The sequence below is a fragment of the Schistocerca gregaria genome, chromosome 1 (assembly GCF_023897955.1).
Source record: "Schistocerca gregaria isolate iqSchGreg1 chromosome 1, iqSchGreg1.2, whole genome shotgun sequence".
Lineage (NCBI taxonomy): Eukaryota > Metazoa > Arthropoda > Insecta > Orthoptera > Acrididae > Schistocerca > Schistocerca gregaria.
The window spans coordinates 828,100,511-828,123,130 of record NC_064920.1 but is presented as its reverse complement, the minus strand read 5'-3'; the positions used below and the strand labels follow the sequence as shown (position 1 = coordinate 828,123,130).

Below are 22,620 nucleotides of genomic sequence, written 5' to 3'. Positions count from 1 at the left end.
ATTGCTGCTGCGAGAAACAAAGGAAAACTCTCAGTCGATTAATTAACTTTTTTAGACATCGGTTCTCACAAAACAATGGCCACCGTAACGCCTGCAGAGGCGTGTTAGCGTGGCTACGAGATCACGTTCACCGTGGCTGAACACCAGTTTATTCTTTATCTTTCTACAATAGGCAAGAGTAAATGTCATGCAGTTCTGCATTGTTCAACAGGCCGTGGGAGACGATGCTACAGTGTGCTTGCTGTACACGATCTCCTCCTTTGACCTATCGTATAGCGCAGCAGGCTGCGCGCTAGCGTGCGAGTGAGGGAAGTGAGATATGATCTGAAAGCGCACAGCAGATTTAACGGCCTTTGTGTGGTACACCGGCCAGTCTGAAAGTGGTTTTCATGCGGTTTCCCACGCTCATTGTGTCAATTGCTGGGCTGGTCCCCAAATTCTGCCTTAGAGAATACGGTACACAAGCGTTCAAAGTAGAAACACACAGGACAAAGTTTACACTATTCATAGATAGGTGGTGCACAAGACTGAAGTGGTGTTTCCACCTGTGCGCCTTGCTCCTAGTCGACGTACGGCTGTGCTTGCCCCATACGTAAGTAGGGGCTTCCAGTGTCAACACAGATGTGGGTAGAAGCATTCATGGGAAAAAGGCATGCACCTGCACGCGTGCCTCTACTTGCGTGTGGGGCACAAACACAGCCGCAAGGCAACTAAGCGCAAGGCCCACAGGAGTAAACGCTGTTTTAGGTTACTGTGGCGTTATTAAGGGCATCTGGCCACAAAGTTAAACAAGAAAATAAAATTGGACAAATTCTAAAATAGTTCACCCCGTACTAGAACGGAAAAGAAGAAGAAAGGGGCAAGGTGTCCTTCAATAAAACAGATAATCCCTATTTGCATTGTATAAGGAAGACAACTTCCCGCCAGTCAAGTACGAGAGAAAATTGTGTAGGAGCAATGTAAACGATTTTAGTACCTGTTCTACACAGCGTGTCAGGGCAATTTACGGAATCTACGTTAAGCAAATTTCGAACACTCCTCATCGATAGTACCTCAGCCTGTCGTCGACAACAACTTTCTCAATCAGGTGGCTGTGTTTCACTCTGAACGCCGACGAGTGGCTGTCAAACCCAGAAGAAGGCCCGGAAGCCTACGTGATTATACAGTGTGGACCACTGATCGTGACCGGGCCAAATATCTCACGAAATAAGCGTCAAACGAAAAAACTACAAAGAACGAAACTCGTCTAGCTTGAAGGGGTAAACCAGATGGCGCTATGGTTGGCCCGCTAGATGACGTTGCCATAGCTCAAACGGATATCAACTTCGTTTTTTTTTAAAGTAGAAACCCCCATTTTTTATTACATATTCGTGTAGTACGTAAAGAAATATGAATGTTTTAGTTGGACCACTTTTTTCGTTTTGTGATAGATGGCGATGTAATAGTCGCAAAACTATGGCTCACAATTTTAGACGAACAGTTGGTAACAGGTAGGTTTTTTAAATTAAAATCCAGAACATAGGTACGTTTGAACATTTTATTTCGGTTGTTGCAAAGTGATACATGTACCTTTGTGAACTTATCATTTCTGAGAATGCATGCTGTTACAATGTGATTACCTGTAAACACCACATTGTTGTTGTTGTCGTCTTCAGTCCTGAGACTGGTTTGATGCAGCTCTCCATGCTACTCTATCCTGTGCAAGCTTCTTCATCTCCCAGTACCCACTGCAACCCACATACTTCTGAATCTGCTTAGTGTAGTCATCTCTTGGTCTCCCTCTACGATTATGACCCTCAACGCTGCCCTCCAATACTAAATTTGTGATCCCTTGATGCCTCAGAACATGTCCTACCAACCGATTGCTTCTTCTGGTCAAGTTCTGCCACAAACTTCTCTTCTCCCCAATCCTATTCAATACTTCCTCATCTGTAGCACCACATTTCGAAAGCTTCTATTCTCTTCTTGTCCAAACTATTTATCGTCCATGTTTCACTTCCATGCATGGCTACACTCCATACAAATACTTTCAGAAACGACTTCCTGACATTTAAATCTATACTCGATGTTAACAAATTTCTCCTCTTCAGAAGCGCTTTCCTTGCCATTGCCAGTCTACATTTTATATACTCTCTACTTCCACCATTATCAATTATTTTGCTCCCCAAATAGCAAAACTTCTTTGCTATTTTAAGTGTCTCATTTCCTAATCTAATTCCTTCAGCATCACCCGACATAATTCGACTACATTCCATTATCCGCGTTTTGCTTTTGTTGATGTTCATTTTATATCCTCCTTTCAAAACACTATCCATTCCGTTCAACTCCCCTTCCAAGTCCTTTGCTGTCTCTGACAGAATTACGATGTCATCGGCGAACCTCAAAGTTTTTATTTCTTCTCCATGGATTTTAATAGCTACTCCAAATTTTTCTTTTGCTTCCTTTATTGCTTGTTCAATAAACAGACTGAATAACATCGGGGAGAGACTACAACCATGTCTCACTCCCTTCCCAACCACTGCTTCCCTTTCATGTACCTCGACTCTTATAACTGCCATCTGGTTTCTGTACAAATTGTAAATAGCCTTTCGCTCCCTTTATTTTATCCCTGCCACCTTTAGGTTCGGAAAGAGAGTATTCCAGTCAACATTGTCAAAAGCTTTCTCTAAGTCTACAAATGCTAGAAATGTAGGTTTGCCCTTCCTTAATCTAGCTTCTAAGATAAGTCGTAGGGTCAGTATTGCCTCACGTGTTCCAACATTTCTACGGAATCCAAACTGATCTTCCCCGAGGTCGGCTTCTACTAGTTTTTCCATTCGTCTGTAAAGAATTCGCGTTAGTGTTTTGCAGCTGTGACTTATTAAACTGATAGTTCGGTAATTTTCACATCTGTCAACACCTGCTGTCTTTGGGATTGGAATTATTATATTCTTCTTGAAGTCTGAGGGTATTTCGCCTGTGTCATTCATCTTGCTCACCAGATGGTAGAGTTTTGTCAGAACTGGCTCTCCCAAGGCCGTCAGTAGTTCCAATGGAAGGTTGTCTACTCCGGGGGCCTTGTTTCGACTCAGGTCTTTCAGTGCTCTGTCAAACTATACACGCAGTATCGTATCTCCCATTTCATCTTCATCTACATCCTCTTCCATTTCCATACTATTGTCCTCAAGTACATCACCCTTGTATAGTCCCTCCATATACTCCCTCCACCTTTCTGCTTTCCCTTCTTTGCTTAGAACTGGATTTCCATTTACGCTCTTGATATTCATACAAGTGGCTCTCTTTTCTCCAAAGGTCTCTTTAATTTTCCTGTAGGCAGTATCTATCTTACCCCTAGTGAGATAAGCCTCTACATCCTTACATTTGTGCACTAGCCATCCCTGCTTAGCCATTTTGCACTTCCTGTCGATCTCATTTTTGAGACGTCTCTATTCCTTTTTGCCTGCTTCATTTACTGCATTTTTATATTTTCTCCTTTCATCAATTAAGTTCAATATTTCTTCTGTTACCCAAGGAGTTCTACTAGCCCTCGTCTTTTTACCTATTTGATCCTCTGCTGCCTTCACTACTTCATCCCTCAAAGCTACCCATTCTTCTTCTACTGTATTTCTTTCCCCCATTCCTGTCAATTGCTCCCTTATACTCTCCCAGAAACTCTGTACAACCTCTGGGTCTTTTAGTTTATCCATGTCCCATCTCCTTAAATTTCCACCTTTTTGCAGTTTCTTCAGTTTTAATCTACAGGCCATAACCAATAGATTGTGGTCAGAGTCCACATCCGCCACTGGAAATGTCTTACAATTTAAAACCTGGTTCCTAAATCTCTGTCTTACCATTAGATAATCTATATGAAACCTGTCAGTATCTCCAGGCTTCTTCCATGTATACTGCCTTCTTTTATGATTTTTGAACCAAGTGTTACCTATGATTAAGTTGTGCTCTGTGCAAAATTCTAACAGGCGGCTTCCTCTTTCATTTCTTTGCCCCAGTCCATATTCACCTACTACGTTTCCTTCTCTCCCTTTTCCTACTACCGAATTCCAGTCACCCATGACTATTAAATTTTCATCTCCCTTCACTATCTGAATAATTTCTTTTATTTGATCATACATTTCTTCAATTTCTTCGTCATCTGCAGAGCTAGTTGGCATATATACTGGTACTACTGTAGTATGTGTGGGCTTCGTATCTATTTTGGCCACAATAATGCGTTCACTATGCTGTTTGTAGTAGCTTACCCGCACTCCTATTTTCCTATTCATTATTAAACCTACTCCTGCATTACCCCTATTTGATTTTGTGTTTATAACCCTGTAGTCACCTGACCAAAACTCTTGTTCCTCCTGCCACCGAACTTCACCAATTCCCACTATATCTAACTTTAACCTATCCATTTCCCTTTTTAAATTTTCTAACCTACCTGCCCGATTAAGGGATCTGACATTCCACTCTCCGATCCGTAGAACGCCAGTTTTCTTTCTCCTGATAACGACATCCTCCTGAGTAGTCCCCGCCAGGAGATCCGAATGGGGGACTATTTTACCTCCGGAATATTTTACCCAAGAGGACGCCATCATCATTTAATCATACAGTAAAGCTGCATGCCCTCGAAAAAAATTACGGCCGTAATTTCCCCTTGCTTTCAGCCGTTCGCAGTACCAGCACAGCAAGGCAGTTTTGGTTATTGTTACAAGGCCAGATCAGTCAATCATCCAGACTGTTACCCCTGCAACTACTGAAAAGGCTGCTGCCCCTCTTCAGGAACCACACGTTTGTCTGGCCTCTCAACAGACACCCCTCCGTTGTGGCTGCACCTACGGTACGGCTATCTGTATCGCTGAGGCACGCAAGTCTCCCCACCAACGTCAAGGTCCATGGTTCATGGGGGGGGGGGGGGGGGGGAGGAAAAACCACATTAATGCAGTAAATGCTCAAAATAATGTCCATCAACCTCAGTGCATTTGACAATACGTGTAACGACGTTCCTCTCAACAGCGAGTAGTTCGCCTTCCGTAATGTTCGCACATGCATTGACAATGCTCTCACGCGTGTTGTCAGGCGCTGTCGGTGGATCACGGTAGCAAATGTCCTTCAACTTTCCCCACAGAAAGATATCCGGGGACGTCAGATTCGGTGAACGTGCGGGCCATGGTATGGTGCTTCGACGACCAAACGACCAATCCACCTGTCGTGAAATATGCTATTCAATACCGCTTCAACCGCATGCTATGTGCCGCACATCCATCATGTTGGAAGTACATCGCCATTCTGTCATGCTGTGAAACATCTTGTAGTAACATCGGTTGAACATTACGTAGGAAATCATCATACATTACACCATTTAGATTGCCATCGATAAAATGGGTGCCAATTATCCTTCCTCCCGTAATGCCGCACTATAAATTAACCCGCCAAGGTCGCTGATGTTCCACTTGTCGCAGCCATCGTCGATTTTCCATTGCTCAGTAGTGCATATTATGCCGGTTTACGTTACCGCTGTTGGTGAATGACGCTTCGTCGCTAAATGGAACGCGTGCAAAAAATCTGTCATCGTCCCGTAATTTCTCTTGTGCCCAGTGGCAGAACTGTAAACGACGTTCAAAGCCGTCGCCATGCAATTCCTGGTGTATAGAAATATGGTACGGGTGCAATCGATGTTGATGTAGCATTCTCAACACCGACGTTTTTGAGATTCCCGGTTCTCCAGCAATTTGTCTGCTACTGATGAACATACTTGGGCATCATCATTTGTAGCAGGTCGTGGTAGACGTTTCACATGTGGCTGAACACTTCCGGTTTCCTTAAAGAACGTAACTATAAGGCGAACGGTCCGGACACTTGGATGATGCCTTCCAGGATACCGAGCAGCACACACAGCACACGCCCGTCGGGCATTTTGATCACAATAGCCACACATCAACACGATATCGATCTTTTCCGCAATTGGTAAACGGTCCATTTTAACACGGGTAATGTATTATGAAGCAAATACCTTCCGCACTGGCGGAATGTTACGTGATGCCACGTACTTATACGTTTGTGACTTACAGCGCCATCTATCACAAAGCGAAAAAAGTGGTCCAACTAAAACATTCATATTTCTTTACGTACTACACGAATATGTAATAAAAAATGCGGGTTCTTATTAAAAAAAAAAAACGCAGTCGATATCTGTTTGACCTAAGGCAGCGCCATCTAGCGGGCCAACCATACCGCCATCTGGTTTCCCTGTTCAAGCTAGACGATTTTCGTTCTTTGTAGTTTTTTCGTTTGATGCTTATTTCGTGAGATATTTGACCCGGTCGCTATCAATGGACCACCCTGTATTCAAATTTTTGTTAGTTAAAATACGAATCTGTGTTTATTTTAAGCATAATTTAATGGTCTATCACGGTTTAGCTTATTTTATGATTATATAATATATGTACACTTCTCAACACATTTATCTTGGCAAGATTAGGGTCCTTTGAAGTCCAACGATCCATTCTACATATTTCCCATTATGTTCAAATAACGAAAGAGATGTTAGAAAAAGGAAAAAAAATATCGGATACAACAAAGCGTTTTAATTTTTTTCAGAAATGCAGCTCTTTCTCTTCTTACTATCTAGATAGATCTAATTAAACATCTGAAATAACATATCTGTCGCATCTGTCACTCTACTTATCGTTCAGTAGTCTCCACTTATCAATTTAAATTTCGAAATTCTAAAAGACGAAAAATATGCCCAGATGATTAAAATGTCCTCCTCCGTTCTCCATTTACAGGTGTAAGTGTACCGCAGGTGTTTAGTAAACAGTTCAAACGTGATACAGCTCTTATAGCTGTTCTGTAGTGATGTCGCTCTTTCATACATCGTTATTTTCTTTACGCAGAGTTCTAAGCTAATCGAGGATGTAGAAAATCCTTTTGAGCTATTACCGGAGACGTCACACAGTGTGTAATATTTTGGTGTACATTTCCAGGAGAAGGCGTCGCCAGCTACCAGTTCCTGAACGCCAAGTTTCAGTGGACCGTCGAACAGAGCTTGCTGTACGGTTTCTTCACCAACGGCACCACTGCTGTAGGTAAGCTGACACATATCAGTTCTGATATCTGGTACGCACCGAAGGACAAGAAGCTGGCATTAATTTTGATACAAAACAACAGAGACGACTAGTTTTCAACGAAATGATCAGTCATGAAAATAGTTTCAATAAGTTCTATTCTGCGATGACCTAACAGCTTTGAAGGAGCTGAAAGAAGGGAGCACCACACGATGAAATCTCAATTTCATGTTTATGCAATAACGCCTCTGACATCGCTAGAAGTCTATATTTTACCTTGTGTGTTGACTAACCAAATCAACCAAACATAGAGAAGCGAACTTTTTCGAATGTCAAGAAATACATTGAGCTCACAAAGTACTTTGAAGCTGCCATTTTATTTATTTATTTATTTATTGTTCCGTGGGATCAAATTAAGGAGAAGTCTCTATGGTCATGGAACGAGTCAATACATGATATTATAACACGATATTAGAAACAGGTAAAATGAAATATAAAAAAACATTCAGGTGACAAGCCGTAAGTTTAAGTAAATAAAATCAACAATGTAACACTGGAATTTGCCTACACCACAGCGTCATCAGCAAACAGTCGCAGATTGCGACTCATTCTGTCCTTCATATCATTATGTACATGGGGGATAAGGTCTGTCCTATCACACTTCCTAGGGGGTATCCTTATCTGTGAGAAACACTCACCCCCCCCCCCCCCCCCCCCCAGAACAACGTTCTGGATTCTATTACTTCAGAAGTTTGCGAGCTGCATATATATCCGGGAGGCTGTTCCGTCTGCTCGTACCATCGTAAACAATCTGCAGTGGAGCGTTGTGCCAAACTCTTTCGGGAAACCCAGGAATATGGAATCTGCTTGTTGCCCTTTATCCATGGTTCGTTGTATGTCGTGCGAGAAAAGGGCAAGCTGTTTTTCACACGGGCGAAGCCTTATAAATCCGTATTGATTCCAGGACAGAAGCTTTCCTGTGTAGAGACATCGAGTTACAAGCAACCACAGAAAATCTTAACTGTCTACGCTAAAAGTTAGGTCCGGCATTGGTTTAGGAAATTCCTTTTCTGATTTACAAACCATGTTCGTGAAAGCAGACTGAAAGGAAAGTTGTTTAATTTTTAGGTTTCTGGTGCTATAAAACATTTTTAAATATTGTTATTAAATTAATAGAATACTGAGATTTCTGAGTGTCTTGTCGAGTGTATACCACAACAGCACAACTACTTCCGCTTGTGCCAATGGTCCACGTATACGCTAAATAAATTGTGCAGGTGGGTGTATGATATTTCCTACAGTTGTAAGTAGGCTGTTTAGGTTTTTATGTTGGTATCGCCACATAGCACTCTGTATGAAAATCACTGACTGTGCTGTGTGCAGTCTGTGGCTGGTTTGCATTATTGGAATATTTCCTATTATAGTGTTGGGCAGTTGGATGTGAACAGCGCGTAGCGTTGTGCAGTTGAAGGTGAGCCGCCAGCAGTGGTGGATGTGGGGACAGAGATGGCAGAACTTTGGGAGCGGACGATCTGGACGTGTGTCCATCAGAAAGAGTAAATTTGTAATATTGGATATCATGAACTGATATATATATATATATATATATATATATATATATATATATATATATATATATATATATATATATGATGACTTTTGAACATTATTAAGGTAAATACATTGTTTGTTCTCTATCAAAATCTTTCATTTGATATCATCTATGCCTATCAGTAGTTAGTGCCTTCAGTACTTAGAATCCTTTATTTAGCTGGCAATATTGGCGCTCGCTGTATTGCATTAGTTCGAGTAACGAAGATTTTTGTGAGGTAAGTGATTCATGAAAGGTATAGGTTATTGTTAGTCTGGGCCATTCTTTTGTAGGGATTTTTGAAAGTCAGATTGCGTTGCGCTAAAAATATTGTTTGACAGTTTAGTGTTGATTGGAATAAGTAAAGAGAGAAATGTCTGAGTACGTTCAGTTTTGCTCAGCTGTTTGAAAATCAAATAACGTAAGGGGCTAACCAGTACAGTAATTGATAAATTATTCTAAGGGGAGGTTTCACAGTTCATTAAATCCAGCATTTGTGAAACTTCAAACTGTTTCCAGTTCGAGACTCTAATCCAAGGAACATTCCGACGAGAAATTGCTTTTTTTTAAACATTTTTTCCCGGAAACACCTGACAGAAAACGTTAAGACCCCAGATCCACAGTATTCGAGACCCAACAAAAACAAAATACCATTATAACAGTAATCTCAATACTGTAGTCAGAGCAAGCTATTCGTAGTTGATTTGTCTTGGGGCCGCTAATGTCGAAGAGTGATGGGGAGCATATATTTTATACGACATTGCAGTGTTTACGTTCTTCAGAAATACGATTCAATGTTCCTTCGCAAACGCATGCATGTCCGAAAGCACAGGAACTGCGACAACTATAACCATTATGAAATTCATGACCTGCATTCGCAGTTGCGAATATGGAAATCCACCAGCTGGGTAATGGAATGGCGACAAAAAAAAAAAAAAAATTGCGCCGGATCGAGACTTGACCCGGATTTCCCGCTTATCGCTAGCGGTCACCTTGCAATAAGGCTAAAGGAGGGAGCTTCACAGCCACTACCTAAATTTCATACGTCGTCAACCATATCTGTACATCTTGTACTCGCATGTCCGAAGGAACGTAGCATCGTTCTTCTTAAAAAGTTCAAATGGCTCTGAGCACTATGGGACTTAACTTCTGAGGTCATCAGTCCCCTAGAACTTAGAACTACTTAAACCTAACTAACCCAAGGACATCACACACATCCATGCCCGAGGCAGGATTCGAACCTGCGACCGCGCTGTTCCAGACTGTAGCGCCTAGAACCGCTCGGCCACACCGGTCGGCACGTCTTAACGAAACAGTCACTGTAATATCATATAAAATATCTTACCTCCCACCATATTCCGACACTAGCGACCCGAGAAAAAGCAACCACCAGTAGCTATGCTTCCAATTTTCTCTTCTTGCCATTTCGTGAGAAACATTTGGGAGGACGTCATGTGCTGTTCGTCCCTTCACGGTGTGCGCTCTCTCGGAATTTATGTAGTTAACGTATCCGTGATGCAGATAGCCTCTATCGTAGCGTATGTCACTGGAGTTTATTGAGCATCTCTTTAACCCTCTCGCGCCGACGAAACGATCCCGCGACGCAACGGTTCGCTCTTCGTTGGATATGTGGCCATATCAGTTCGTCGCCTAGGTTGTTGTTGCCTCTACAGCTATTGAAAAGGCTTGTCCCTTTTTATGAACCACATATTTGTCTCGCCTCTACACATATAACCCTCCGTATTTGTTACAACGACGCTACCGCTATCTGCATCGTCAAGCCACAAGCCATCCCATATCAGCAAGGTCCGTGTTTCGCGTGGGGAAAGCAGCTTATAAAGACGGTTTCATAACACTGCTCCGATCGACTGCAGGAGGAATGAACTGCTGTGGCCTTCACTGCTACGCTTTGCTTGCAGGTACCATGGTGGGCGTGCTGGTGTTCATACGCTGGCTCAAGCTGGCTGACGGCTGGATAGCCCTCATCACTTTCTCCTGCAAGATCGCCGCCGCCATAATCTACTCGATATCCCCGGAGTCGTGGTATATGTTTCTAGGTAAGTCATCACTAACCTTACGAGTTTCCATTATGCTGCACACCGAATTGTATGTTGGTCGCTTTTACGAATATGACTCAATTTTACTGTAATTTTATCTTACACGTTGCCCATCTCTCTTTAAATCATTGCTCATCTTATTTTAATGTTCATCAACGTATAACTAAACGTAGTTTCTAGACTTCTCTTTCATCCTAATGTAAGACCAAACAGCTAAACAACTTCGTTTGTTGCCGTAGTTCTTTCTTCCTTTTCTATCATGAACAATATAAGACAGTTTTACGCACAATAAACTATATGAGCTACTAAAGTCTTCGTGCACTAATACCATTTAGAGCTTCTCCTTCTTCATCTTCTTCTCCTCCCTCCACAGATTAGGGTATATCATCTGTTACGGTCCGGCCACTCTTCCATGTTCCTCCCCGCTGTCTTGCCCCCTAGGTTTGTAAACAAGAATTTGTTCTGAAAGTGTGTTTTCATGCGTTCAACCTACGTTTTCACACCACCTGTTTCAGTTTGGAACTATTTACTTGTGAACTCAATCAACTTCCAGTTTATTTCTAGTACCTTCATTTCTGAAGCGATCTTCTGTGGTGCATTCTTTAACCCTCTCATTTCCGCAAGCTGGATCCTGTTCATATCCTTTCGCGTGTGATCTCACGGTCCAGATCTAAAGAGCATAGTTCATACATCTATTACTTTGCAAAATGTCATTCATGTCCATTTGGTGTCTTTGGAGCTACGAAATTAAATTTAAAAGAAACTTTTCTGGCGAATGTCAGACATCCATTCTTTCATCAAAACATTTTCCAGGTAATGCTGACTTCTCCATAGGAATGAATAATTACTAATACACTAAAATTAAATAAATCGGTGGGAGGAGAACTATTAGGATTTCCCGTCTCTTCAATGTTCACATCATTACAGACGGAAGGATATGGAAGGAAATTGACTGCATCCTTTTCAAACAAATTATGCTGCCACTTACCTAAAGATAAGTAGGGGAAATTGATTCTGAATACCAGACAGGGATTCCCACTCCGGTCTTCCAGACAGCCTTTTACATTGTCTTAACCGCTATGCTACGTATTTCGCACAAATATGACACTTCTTCGAGGTTGCGATATGTTGTTAATATTCTCTGCTGCCAGATGTTTAGAGAACTTTCAAATTTAGGACGTCAGTGGGTCTAAAATCACTGTTTCAGTCATTGGTTGTGAATACTACCAGTTGCATTACGAAAATACCACAAGGGGAAAGGTGACCATGGAAATAGCACTGCTACGTTACGAGCACTTATTAACTATTGTTAAGTATTTAATCAACATAATATGATAGCTGGAGTATTTAAAAGTATTTACATCTTACATGTCACGCAGTGAGCTCTGTCACAAAGGGGTCTTGAAAGCTTTAAGCATATATACTGGTAATATAGAAAACTCTTTAGTGTTAAAATAAATAAATAAAGTCCATTGAAAAAAATTTAATGTGCAAATAGACAATAGATGATGATCGAGAAGAACATCAGTTAGAAGCATGCGAGGCTACGGAATGTAGTCTCAACTATGTGGCTTTCTTGTAAGTATAGTCGGAGATTAGGCTACTCCAGACAATGTTCTGAAATTCTCGACTTCTGCTTCAAGTCTCCATTCCACTTTGTACAATATTGTATTCCACAAACAATAATATGCTCTGCATCCTTTCAGGTGGGGCTGTCGCTTGCTTCGGAGCCTTGATCTGGGTTCTGGTCAGAGCGATGCTGACGAGGCTGGTCGCCAAGGACGAGATAGGTGAGTGCTCTTCCGGACTGGCAATACAACATACTTATCAAAAAACGGTTGCCTAACAATAATTTTAGCAACATCTATATTTAAAGCATCCTCCGAACGTAATTTCGGGGTAAACTACACTCCTGGAAATGGAAAAAAGAACACATTGACACCGGTGTGTCAGACCCACCATACTTGCTCCGGACACTGCGAGAGGGCTGTACAAGCAATGATCACACGCACGGCACAGCGGACACACCAGGAACCGCGGTGTTAGCCGTCGAATGGCGCTAGCTGCGCAGCATTTGTGCACCGCCGCCGTCAGTGTCAGCCAGTTTGCCGTGGCATACGGAGCTCCATCACAGTCTTTAACACTGGTAGCATGCCGCGACAGCGTGGACGTGAACCGTATGTGCAGTTGACGGACTCTGAGCGAGGGCATATAGTGGGCATGCGGGAGGCCGGGTGGACGTACCGCCGAATTGATCAACACGTGAGGCGTGAGGTCTCCGCAGTGCATCGATGTTGTCGCCAGTGGTCGGCGGAAGGTGCACGTGCCCGTCGAGCTGGGACCGGACCGCAGCGATGCACGGATGCACGCCAAGACCGTAGGATCCTACGCAGTGCCGTAGGGGACCGCACCGCCACTTCCCAGCAAATTAGGGACACTGTTGCTCCTGGGGTATCGGCGAGGACCATTCGCAACCGTCTCCATGAAGCTGGGATACGGTCCCGCACACCGTTAGGCCGTCTTCCGCTCACGCCCCAACATCGTGCAGCCCGCCTCCAGTGGTGTCGCGACAGGCGTGAATGGAGGGACGAATGGAGACGTGTCGTCTTCAGCGATGAGAGTCGCTTCTGCCTTGGTGCCAATGATGGTCGTATGCGTGTTTGGCGCCGTGCAGGTGAGCGCCACAATCAGGACTGCATACGACCGAGGCACACAGGGCCAACACCCGGCATCATGGTGTGGGGAGCGATCTCCTACACTGGCCGTACACCTCTGGTGATCGTCGAGGGGACACTGAATAGTGCACGGTACATCCAAACCGTCATCGAACCCATCGTTCTACCACTCCTAGACCGGCAAGGGAACTTGCTGTTCCAACAGGACAATGCACGTCCGCATGTATCCCGTGCCACCAAACGTGCTCTAGGTGGTGTAAGTCAACTACCCTGGCCAGCAAGATCTCCGGATCTGTCCCCCATTGAGCATGTTTGGGACTGGATGAAGCGTCGTCTCACGCGGTCTGCACGTCCAGCACGAACGCTGGTCCACCTGAGGCGCCAGGTGGAAATGGCATGGCAAGCCGTTCCACAGGACTACATCCAGCATCTCTACGATCGTCTCCATGGGAGAATAGCAGCCTGCATTGCTGCGAAAGGTGGATATACACTGTACTAGTGCCGACATTGTGCATGCTCTGTTGCCTGTGTCTATGTGCCTGTGGTTCTGTCAGTGTGATCATGTGATGTATCTGACCCCAGGAATGTGTCAATAAAGTTTCCCCTTCCTGGGACAATGAATTCACGGTGTTCTTATTTCAATTTCCAGGAGTACATAATAGGAAACTACAAGCAGAGAACAATTCGGAAAGAAACATTATGATTATAATGTCGACCGAGTCTAAAAATCTGAAATGTTGTAGAAATATGCCATAATTATTTTGTGTTTAGAGTGCAGATTGCAGTTGATTTGAAAATAGTCCATGTACAAAAAAACAGACGTAGGATTTTGTGTTGTAATTTAATGGTTTTCGGAATCACGCTATTGTGTAAAGTAATTTTATGTTACGAGTGTGCATAAGTCAGAAGACTCAGTGACAGGGGACATTATAAAGATTTTAACCTTTAATCTATGTGCAAAGAGTGGTCAGCCCGTAGGCAATGTGATTATATGTTGAAGAAATCGTGTTTTATGGATGCCAATAGCACTGCTGCGAGACTTTGTCACTGGGAGAAGGGACAAATACTTAAAATCTCAATGGAGCGGAGAAGAGATACCCAACGAAGAAGAGTCTTCAAGGGGGATCAGCACACTGTGCCACACTGGAGCGTCTGTCTTGTGTGTCCACAGGCCAGGTGTTCGCGCTGGCGGTGACCATAGAGTCGGTGACCCCACTGGTGGGGACTCCCATGTACAACGCCGTCTTCAATGCGTCCATCAACACGTTCCCTGGAGCCTTCTACCTGCTCTCCGCCGGGATCATGGTTATCGACCTCCTACTGCTGCTGTGAGTACTCTTCTGCCAGTAGACCAGTATCCGCTATAGCGATACAATGGCATCAGCGTCATCTTGATTTCCACAACCACCTTCTACCACAACACGTATCCAATACCAGCTTTTCCAACTCCTTTCTTGTTCCATATTAGACATATTTGCATCTTGCATTAGTTTTGTAAACTGGTAATAAGAATCCCATCGCTTTTTCATCTGATTCAACACTAGTATTCCGTCCCTACTCCACACCATCATTATTCACTTCATCGTAACCTACTCCACTTTCACCTCTTACATATTAAAGTTCCTCCTTTCTTGTCATTTTCAATAAGTGCAGTGTGATACCATCTTTAATAAGATCGTGTTGTTCATATTACACCTTCTAGCATTGCTGGAACTTCACTCCTACAATACTTTACTTGACTATACATAGGACCTCAATTTCAACAACTCATACCTGACATAAACACAATATGTACAGTGTTCCCTTCTCACACGTGCTAGTACCAGATTCTTCCAAAAAGTTTCTTCCAGTGCAATCACCACCACTCACTATCTCATCAATAATAGCATCTACATCTGCATCCAGTTGACTACTCTGCAAAAATTTAATGATCGTGTGACATTGTTGGCCGGAAGCCCCATCCAGGGAAGTTCGGCCGCTGAGTGCAAGTCTTATTTCAGTCGACTCCACACTGGGCGACTTGCGTGCCGGTGATGACGATGAAATGATGACGAAGACAAAACAACAGCCCACGAGCGGAGAAAATCTCCACCCCGGCCGGGAATCGAACCCGGGCCCACTACATGGGAGGCAAACATATTACCACACAGCTAAGACTACTCTGCAATTCACACTTCAGTCTCCGGCCAACTCCTCGTGCGAGTTTTGGTTACCCTTACTTTGTTACGATGAGCGCACTACAGTACTACAGACGACGGACAAGAGTAGAGCATTGAATTTGATAGAATTGCTGCGTCTTCTACGTGTTCTGAAAATAAGAAGCAGTCTTTGATTTGCCTCACCCACAACGTTATCTGTGTGATCTTACCAATTTAAGTTGTTCGTAGTCGTAGTTCCTAGGCATTTTGTTGAATTGACAGCTTTTAGATTTGTGCGATTTATAGTGTAACTGTAATGTGACGGATTCCTTTTAGTAATCATGTCGATGAGTCACACTTTTCATTATTTCACATTTAGAACCTTACAGATATCTTGCCTAAACCATTTTGTAATTGGTTTCGATCTTGTGCTGACTTTACTAGATGGTGAATGACAGCATCATCATAAACAATGTAAGATGACAGCTCTGATTGTCTGCTAAATCATTTACTTGGATTAGAAACAACAGAGGGCCTATAACAATTCCTTAGAAACACCAGACATAAACGCCATTATTACCAAAGGAATGAAAAATTAATTACCAACACTTTAGTTCAAAAATGGCTCTGAGCACTATGGGACTTAACTTCTGTGGTCAACAGTCCCCTAGAACTTAGAACTACTTTAACTAACCTAAGGACACACATCCATGTCCGAGGCAGGATTCGAACCTGGGACCGTAGCGGTCGCGCGGTTCCAGACTGTAGCGCCTAGAACCTGTCGGCCACTTCGGCCGGCCCAAAACTTTAGTTTCATTCTCTGTTTCATCATTACAAAATATTGTTTTTTTTTTAATGGGCACATCCATTTTTCATCACTCATTAGAGATGGTGATGCTACGAGTAGGTGTAACCATGCAACTCATCCCAAAGTAACTCAAACGCAAGTTCTATTTCTAATCGAAATTGATGAGTTTCACTTTGCTTACTCTCATACAATACTGAAATTAACTGAACAACTATCTATTTGTGATATTAAATATAGAACATCAACTGTAGAACGAGAGAGTTTGTGTGAAGTCGTACCATTATTATTATAAAAAACACATTGCAAATATTTACATCCTGAATGAGATTTTCACTCTGCAGCGGAGTGTGCGGGGGACCTTTGCCTTTCGCGGGCAAGTGCTCTACCATTCATTTTTTTAAAATCTCATTTTGTTCGCTTTTGTTCGTTGAATCTGCTCCGGGCGGACGTCGTAAGACATCCGTTTAAGTTCGTTGTTGATCGATTAACTCAGTTTTTTGTTACAGAGGGCTGCTAATCCTCTGACCGAACACGCTGAGCTACCGTGCCGGCTGCCAACTGAGCTACCCAAGCACGACTCACGCACCGTCCTCACATCTATACTTCCGCCAATACCTCGTTTGCTACCTTCCAAACTTAACATAAGCTCTCCTGCGAAGGAGGAGAGCTTCTGTTAAGTTTGGAAGGTAGGAGACGAGGTACTGGCAGAAGTAAAGCTGTGAGGACGGGGCGTGAGCCGTGCTTGGGTAGCTCAGTTATAGTTTGCTCTCGCGCGTCGGGCGACTAGGTTGTGCTCTTAGTTCCGCCTCTACCGTAGCGCAGCGTGTTTTCCTCCTGTCAGTTTAGTGCCGTGTTGGTCTCCGTGCGCGTCGCATCGCTGGTTGTCGGCTGGTGTTTGGTGTTCGTGCGGCCCTTCCTGTCGCGGCGTCGTCTCTCGCCGTGATGTCCACCATGGTTCCCACGAAAGTTCCGCGTACAGGCACAGTCAGTTTTACCTTTGACAAATCCACGCGTCACGTCCAGCCCGGTTCTTTAGAGATACATGACTGGTTAGTCGACACAGTTAAGGTCACTACTGATCAGGTGCATACCGCATATTTCGACAGCGAATTGTATGTGTTTTTTGTTAAGTTTCTTGACCCGCTCCAGGTTGATGGGCTACTTTCTCGTCATGGTTCTCAGGTACCCTTTACGCACCGTGATGGTTCCACTAGTATGGTTCTCTTGGCAAATGCAGAAGTGATATATACGAATGTTCGGGTATTTAACCTTCCGCCCGAGGTTGACGACTGTTTTCTGAAGTCCGTTTTGCTTCCTTATGGGGACGTACGCCATATTCGAAAGGAACGCTGGTCTGCTCAGCACCGCTTACAGGTATATAGTGGTATTCGGTCGGTGGAAATGGTGGTCAAAAAACCTATTCCTTCTCACCTACAGGTATGTGGTTATAGGGTCCATATCACGTACAGTGGCCAGGAAGGAACATGTTATTATTGTAATGAAACTGGTCATTTCCGTACTAATTGTCCGCGGCGTGTGGTGGTATTAAAACCTACATACGAACAGCGTAAAAAATTGACTTTGGCTGATCTTCTCCCGCAAGGATCTCGGACTGAATCGCTCACTGTTACTGAGGGACGCAGTGATCCGTTGCCCGACAACGGCCGTGATTTTCCCCCGTTGTCCTTGAGTAGGGATGTTGCTGCCCTTAATTCCGGTGTGCCCGCGCTGATTTCTCACAACAAGCGTCGGCGAACACAGGATGATGCGGCTGATGAATCTTCCTTATTGGCTCGCCCTTCCGATGTGCCTCCGGTAAAGGACTCTCTTTCTCAGTCGGAAATCGTGGATGAGGACGCCACAGGTGCTATCACGCCTTTGCAGAAGCTCCCTGACACCTTATCTGACGTTGTTCCTGCTGCCGCGGCAGCCTCTTCGGAGACGCCCGTGACAGAACCTGCTTCTGGTTGCCACGTGTCTTCTCCGGTTCTCTCTGACACTTCTCCTATTGACTCTGTTTCGCATCCCCCTTCTGGAATTTCTGTCGCCCCCTCTGGGTCACAGCCTCCTCCCATCAAACAACTGATTGATTCTCCAGAGCCGGTGGATCCCGTTGTTATTCACCAACTGTCCCACAGTGAACCCATGTCTGCGGACGAGTGGGATGTAGAGGCCTCTCTCCCGCAATCTGACACGGAATGTCTACATGATGCTCCCACGCAGCCGAACGCTGCAGCGTCGGCACCGCGGAGCCGCAGCCGAATCCGTAAACAGCCACAGAGAGCCGCGTCACGGCCGAAGAAAAAGCAGTGGGAAGATGAGGGTTCTGTTTCGTAGTTTTTCTCTCTGTGGTTCAGCGCTTGTTTCTGGTATGATTACTTGTATGTTGCTCCGTCAGCTGACGGCTCTCTACCGATCTTTGTTCTTCTTTCTGGGTTGAAGTTCCATGCAAGCATATACATTTCTTACTCTGAATATTAACAGAATATGTTCTGAGCTTCGGCTCGCCGCTTTGCGACAGTTTATCTATCAGTCTGGGGCAGATGTTGTTTTTTTTACAGGAAGTCCTATTCGATCAGTTTTCCATTCCTGGGTTCTCGACGTTTTTTAATGTCGCTTCCGAACTTTCTACGGGCACTGACTTGTTTTATAGAGAAGGCATTCCGTTGATGAATTTCGAAGTACTCGACAGTGGAAGGGGGATCGGGTGCACGTTTTATGATCTCAGTTTACTCCTTCTTTATGCCCCTTCTGGTTCGAGTTGTACTACCGCACGTTCGAGTTTCTATAAAGAAGAAGTCATTTACCTGCTTCGTAAATCCCCGACAAAGATAATTTTAGGTGGGGACTTCAATTATGTTCTACGGCCGGTAGATCAGTCTCCTAATTTTAATTTCAGTAAAGAACTCGACGACCTTGTGCGCTCCTTGCACCTGCATGACGTGTGGGTTTCTCGCTATCCTACACTTGTGCGACATACCTACTTTACTCCCACGTCTAGCAGTCGGCTCGATCGCTTTTACCTTTCCGATTCCTTGTGTGGGCAACTTCTGGCTGTTGATGTGATACCAGCCTGTTTTACTGATCATTGCGCTGTAGCCGTTACGTTTAATTACGAGCGACAACCGGTAAAATTTTTTCGTCCTCCTTGGATGCTCAATATCGCGTATTTGCAAGATACCTCCCTTGGTATCGTCCTGGAGGACATTTGGACTCGTTGTTCTCGTACTATGGACCGGTACCCGTCTATCGTGGCATGGTGGACACTGTATGCAAAACCACACATCCGTAGGGCTCTCATGCGTTTTGGGGCTGCGAAGGTGGCAGAAGATCGACGAACGCAAGAATTTTACTATTCTGTCTTACGTCAACTGTACGATAGTGCTACGCATGCTCCCCTACGGGTTACGGATATACAGCGCATCAAAGCCAAATTGCTGCACCTCAAACGCATTCAAATGGAGGGCCTGCGGACGAGGTCTCAACCGCGTTCCCTTCTACAAGAGGAACTGACGTCACTCTAGCATCTAGTCCGTTTACGGTCGCGCCGTAAACGTGGGTGCCTTGCCTCCATCACAACCGCTGACGGCCGCTTGTTCACCTCTCACCGTGACATTTCTGACTTCGTTTACACCTATTTTACTGATCTGTACGATACTCATGTCCCGGCGGAAACCTCTCTTGACGACTTTACCTCCTTGCTGCCTCGCGTCGTCACTCCTCAATTAAACGACGCCTTTCTGCGTCCCTTTCAGAAGGATGACATATATGATGTTGTTGCAGGATCGCAGTCCCGCAAGTCGCCTGGATTAGATGGTATTCCTAAGGAGTTCTATGTTCAATTTTGGCCGCTCATTGGTGACACCTTAACGTCAATGGTAAATGAAGTGATGCGGGGAGTCTCACTTCCTGCTCCTTTTCAGGAAGGCAGAATGGTCCTCCTCCCGAAATCCACAGGTCGACCTGCGATTGATTCCCTCCGTCCTATTACTCTCATTAACTTTGATTATAAACTTGTCGCTCGAGCAATTAATATCCGTCTCTCTAAGCTGCTCGATACCATTATTGCCGCCCACCAAAGCTGTGTGCCTGGACGCACGATACTGACTTCCGTTCTCGAATGTCGCGATGTAATCTCGGTGGCGGCTGCCGCTAATATCCCAGGGGCTTTGCTTTTTCTTGATTTCCAAAAAGCGTTCGATCGCGCCAGCCATGATTTTTTATCGAGAGTGCTCACCGCTGTCGGCTTTAATAATGATGCTCGACAAGTCTTAACTAATCTTTTTACCGGTATCAGTGTCTCGGTGATTGTGAACGGTCACCCTACCCCCCGGATATCGATCAGACGGGGGTTACCCCAGGGAAGCCCCTTATCCATGTCACTTTTTCTTCTATCCTTAGAGCCCTTACTTCGCCATCGCACCATGCAATTACGTGGCTGGAATATATTGCTGGAAATCTTTGCAGTCCGTGCATACGCCGATGACGTCATGGTTTTAGTACGACATGTCGAGGACATACCGCGGCTTAAGGATACCTTGGATTCATTTTGTGGTCTTGCTGGTGCTCGCATTAATGATCGCAAATGCACGTTCCTGCCGTTGAGAGGGTTTGATCATGTCGTCATTCCTTGGGCGACGGTTGTCGATCGCCATAAGACCTTGGGGATCATAGTGGATCGTAATCCGATCAAAATGGCGGCACTAAATTGGCGTGAGGTTACGAGTCGTGTTCACGGGGCGATCCTTGAACATGACCGCCGTTCCCTTAGCCTCCTTCACAAGGCACGGGTTTTAGAGACCTATGTCTTCAGTAAAATATACTACGTTGCGCAGGTCTTCCCGCTTCCCGCGATGATGGCCCGCAGGCTGAAACAGCTGTCTAGTCGCTTTCTGTGGCGCCGCCATGTCTTCCGTGTCCGGTATGAAGTTGTGGCCAGGCCTCGGAAGCTTGGAGGATTGGGTCTTTCAGATATCAAAGTGAAGACGTCCATCTTATTTGCCCGCCGCAATGTTTTAACCTGTACGCGGGCTCCGCATTCGGTCACCTCTCGTTTACTTTCCCGCCTCCGGCCGGCCAGTCTGACCCCTCCTGTTGATGTTGGACGGATTAATCCTAAATTGCGGCACATTCGTGAATACTTTGTACTTGTCGGTATTCTGGGTGCTGATATACTTTCTATGACGCATATTACTACCAACATGCTACAAATCCGTTGGGGTACAGCATGTTTCCCTTCTTCTGTTGAACTTGCTTCCCCGTCAACGTCATGGAAAACGGTCTGGTCTCATCTTAGTCTTCCCATTTTGCCGATGGAGATTGTTTCAACGTGGTATAAGGTCATTTACCGTCTGATACCTACTGGTGATCGTCTTTTTCGTATTGGCCTTCGTCCGACTGATCAGTGTGAGAAATGTCATCAAACTGACACCTTACTTCACAGGCTAGTTGCTTGCGGACGGGATCATTGGCTCTGGGTCCGCCGTAAATTAGCTTTTCTTACTAGAGGGCCTGAAACCGCATTCCCAGACGACATCTTCTTACATCCGGACATCTCTTATTTTCCTCAGACGAAAACGAACACGATTGTCTGGCTCTTGGGTTACTATGTCCACTACGTCATTGAAGGCGGTAATGACCCAGATCCACCCGTTTTTCACCATTATTTGTCAACTGCGCATTGGAAATGGCAGCGGTTACCACAATACCGAACGCTTTTTGCGAATATGCTTTTTCTTGTGTTTAACCGTCAAGGTGTTGGTTAAGTTCCCCTGTGATTCCTGTTTCTTCCCTGAGCTTGAGTCCCCTCCCTTGTTGTATTTTTTCGTAATTTTTTTTTTGCATGTATATATATACACCCAAAATTCATACGGGTGGGATAACGGGTTGGTCTTCCCCTTCAGAAGAAATGTTTTATTTGTGTTTCAACTAATTTGTTGATTTTCTTTTTGCAGCTAATATTAAATGATGATTTAACTATGGTTGTCTGAATTCTCGTGAAATATACCAAGTCAATCTGATAATAAAAAGTTATATAAAAAAAAGTTGGTAGAGCACTTGCCCGCGAAAGGCAAAGGTCCCGAGTTCGATTCTCGGTCCGGCACACAGTTTTAATATGCCAGGAAGTTTCATTTACATCCTATCCGATGTCAAGAATGCAACAAACTAGTGTTTTAAATACGAGCTGAATTCGTCATGAGCAGAACACAGAAGTAATTCCTGCAACGATAACCCAGATTATACAAGCCCAGAGCCAGGACAGTTTCGAAATAGTAGCAAGGTGAGATTCGAAGGAACTCATACGGCGT

General features: G+C 44.4%; 1 protein-coding gene across 1 annotated transcript in view; it reads left to right on the top strand.

Moving 5' to 3' along the window:
* The window catches only part of LOC126271913 (proton-coupled folate transporter-like), a 59,910-nt gene that overhangs the window by 26,333 nt on the left and 10,957 nt on the right, over positions 1–22,620 (top strand). Inside the window, exons 7-10 of the mRNA XM_049974308.1 lie at positions 6,963–7,064; positions 10,554–10,691; positions 12,398–12,481; positions 14,538–14,694. Of these exons, the coding sequence (XP_049830265.1) occupies positions 6,963–7,064; positions 10,554–10,691; positions 12,398–12,481; positions 14,538–14,694 (481 nt within the window). The remainder of the gene's footprint in view (positions 1–6,962; positions 7,065–10,553; positions 10,692–12,397; positions 12,482–14,537; positions 14,695–22,620) is intronic.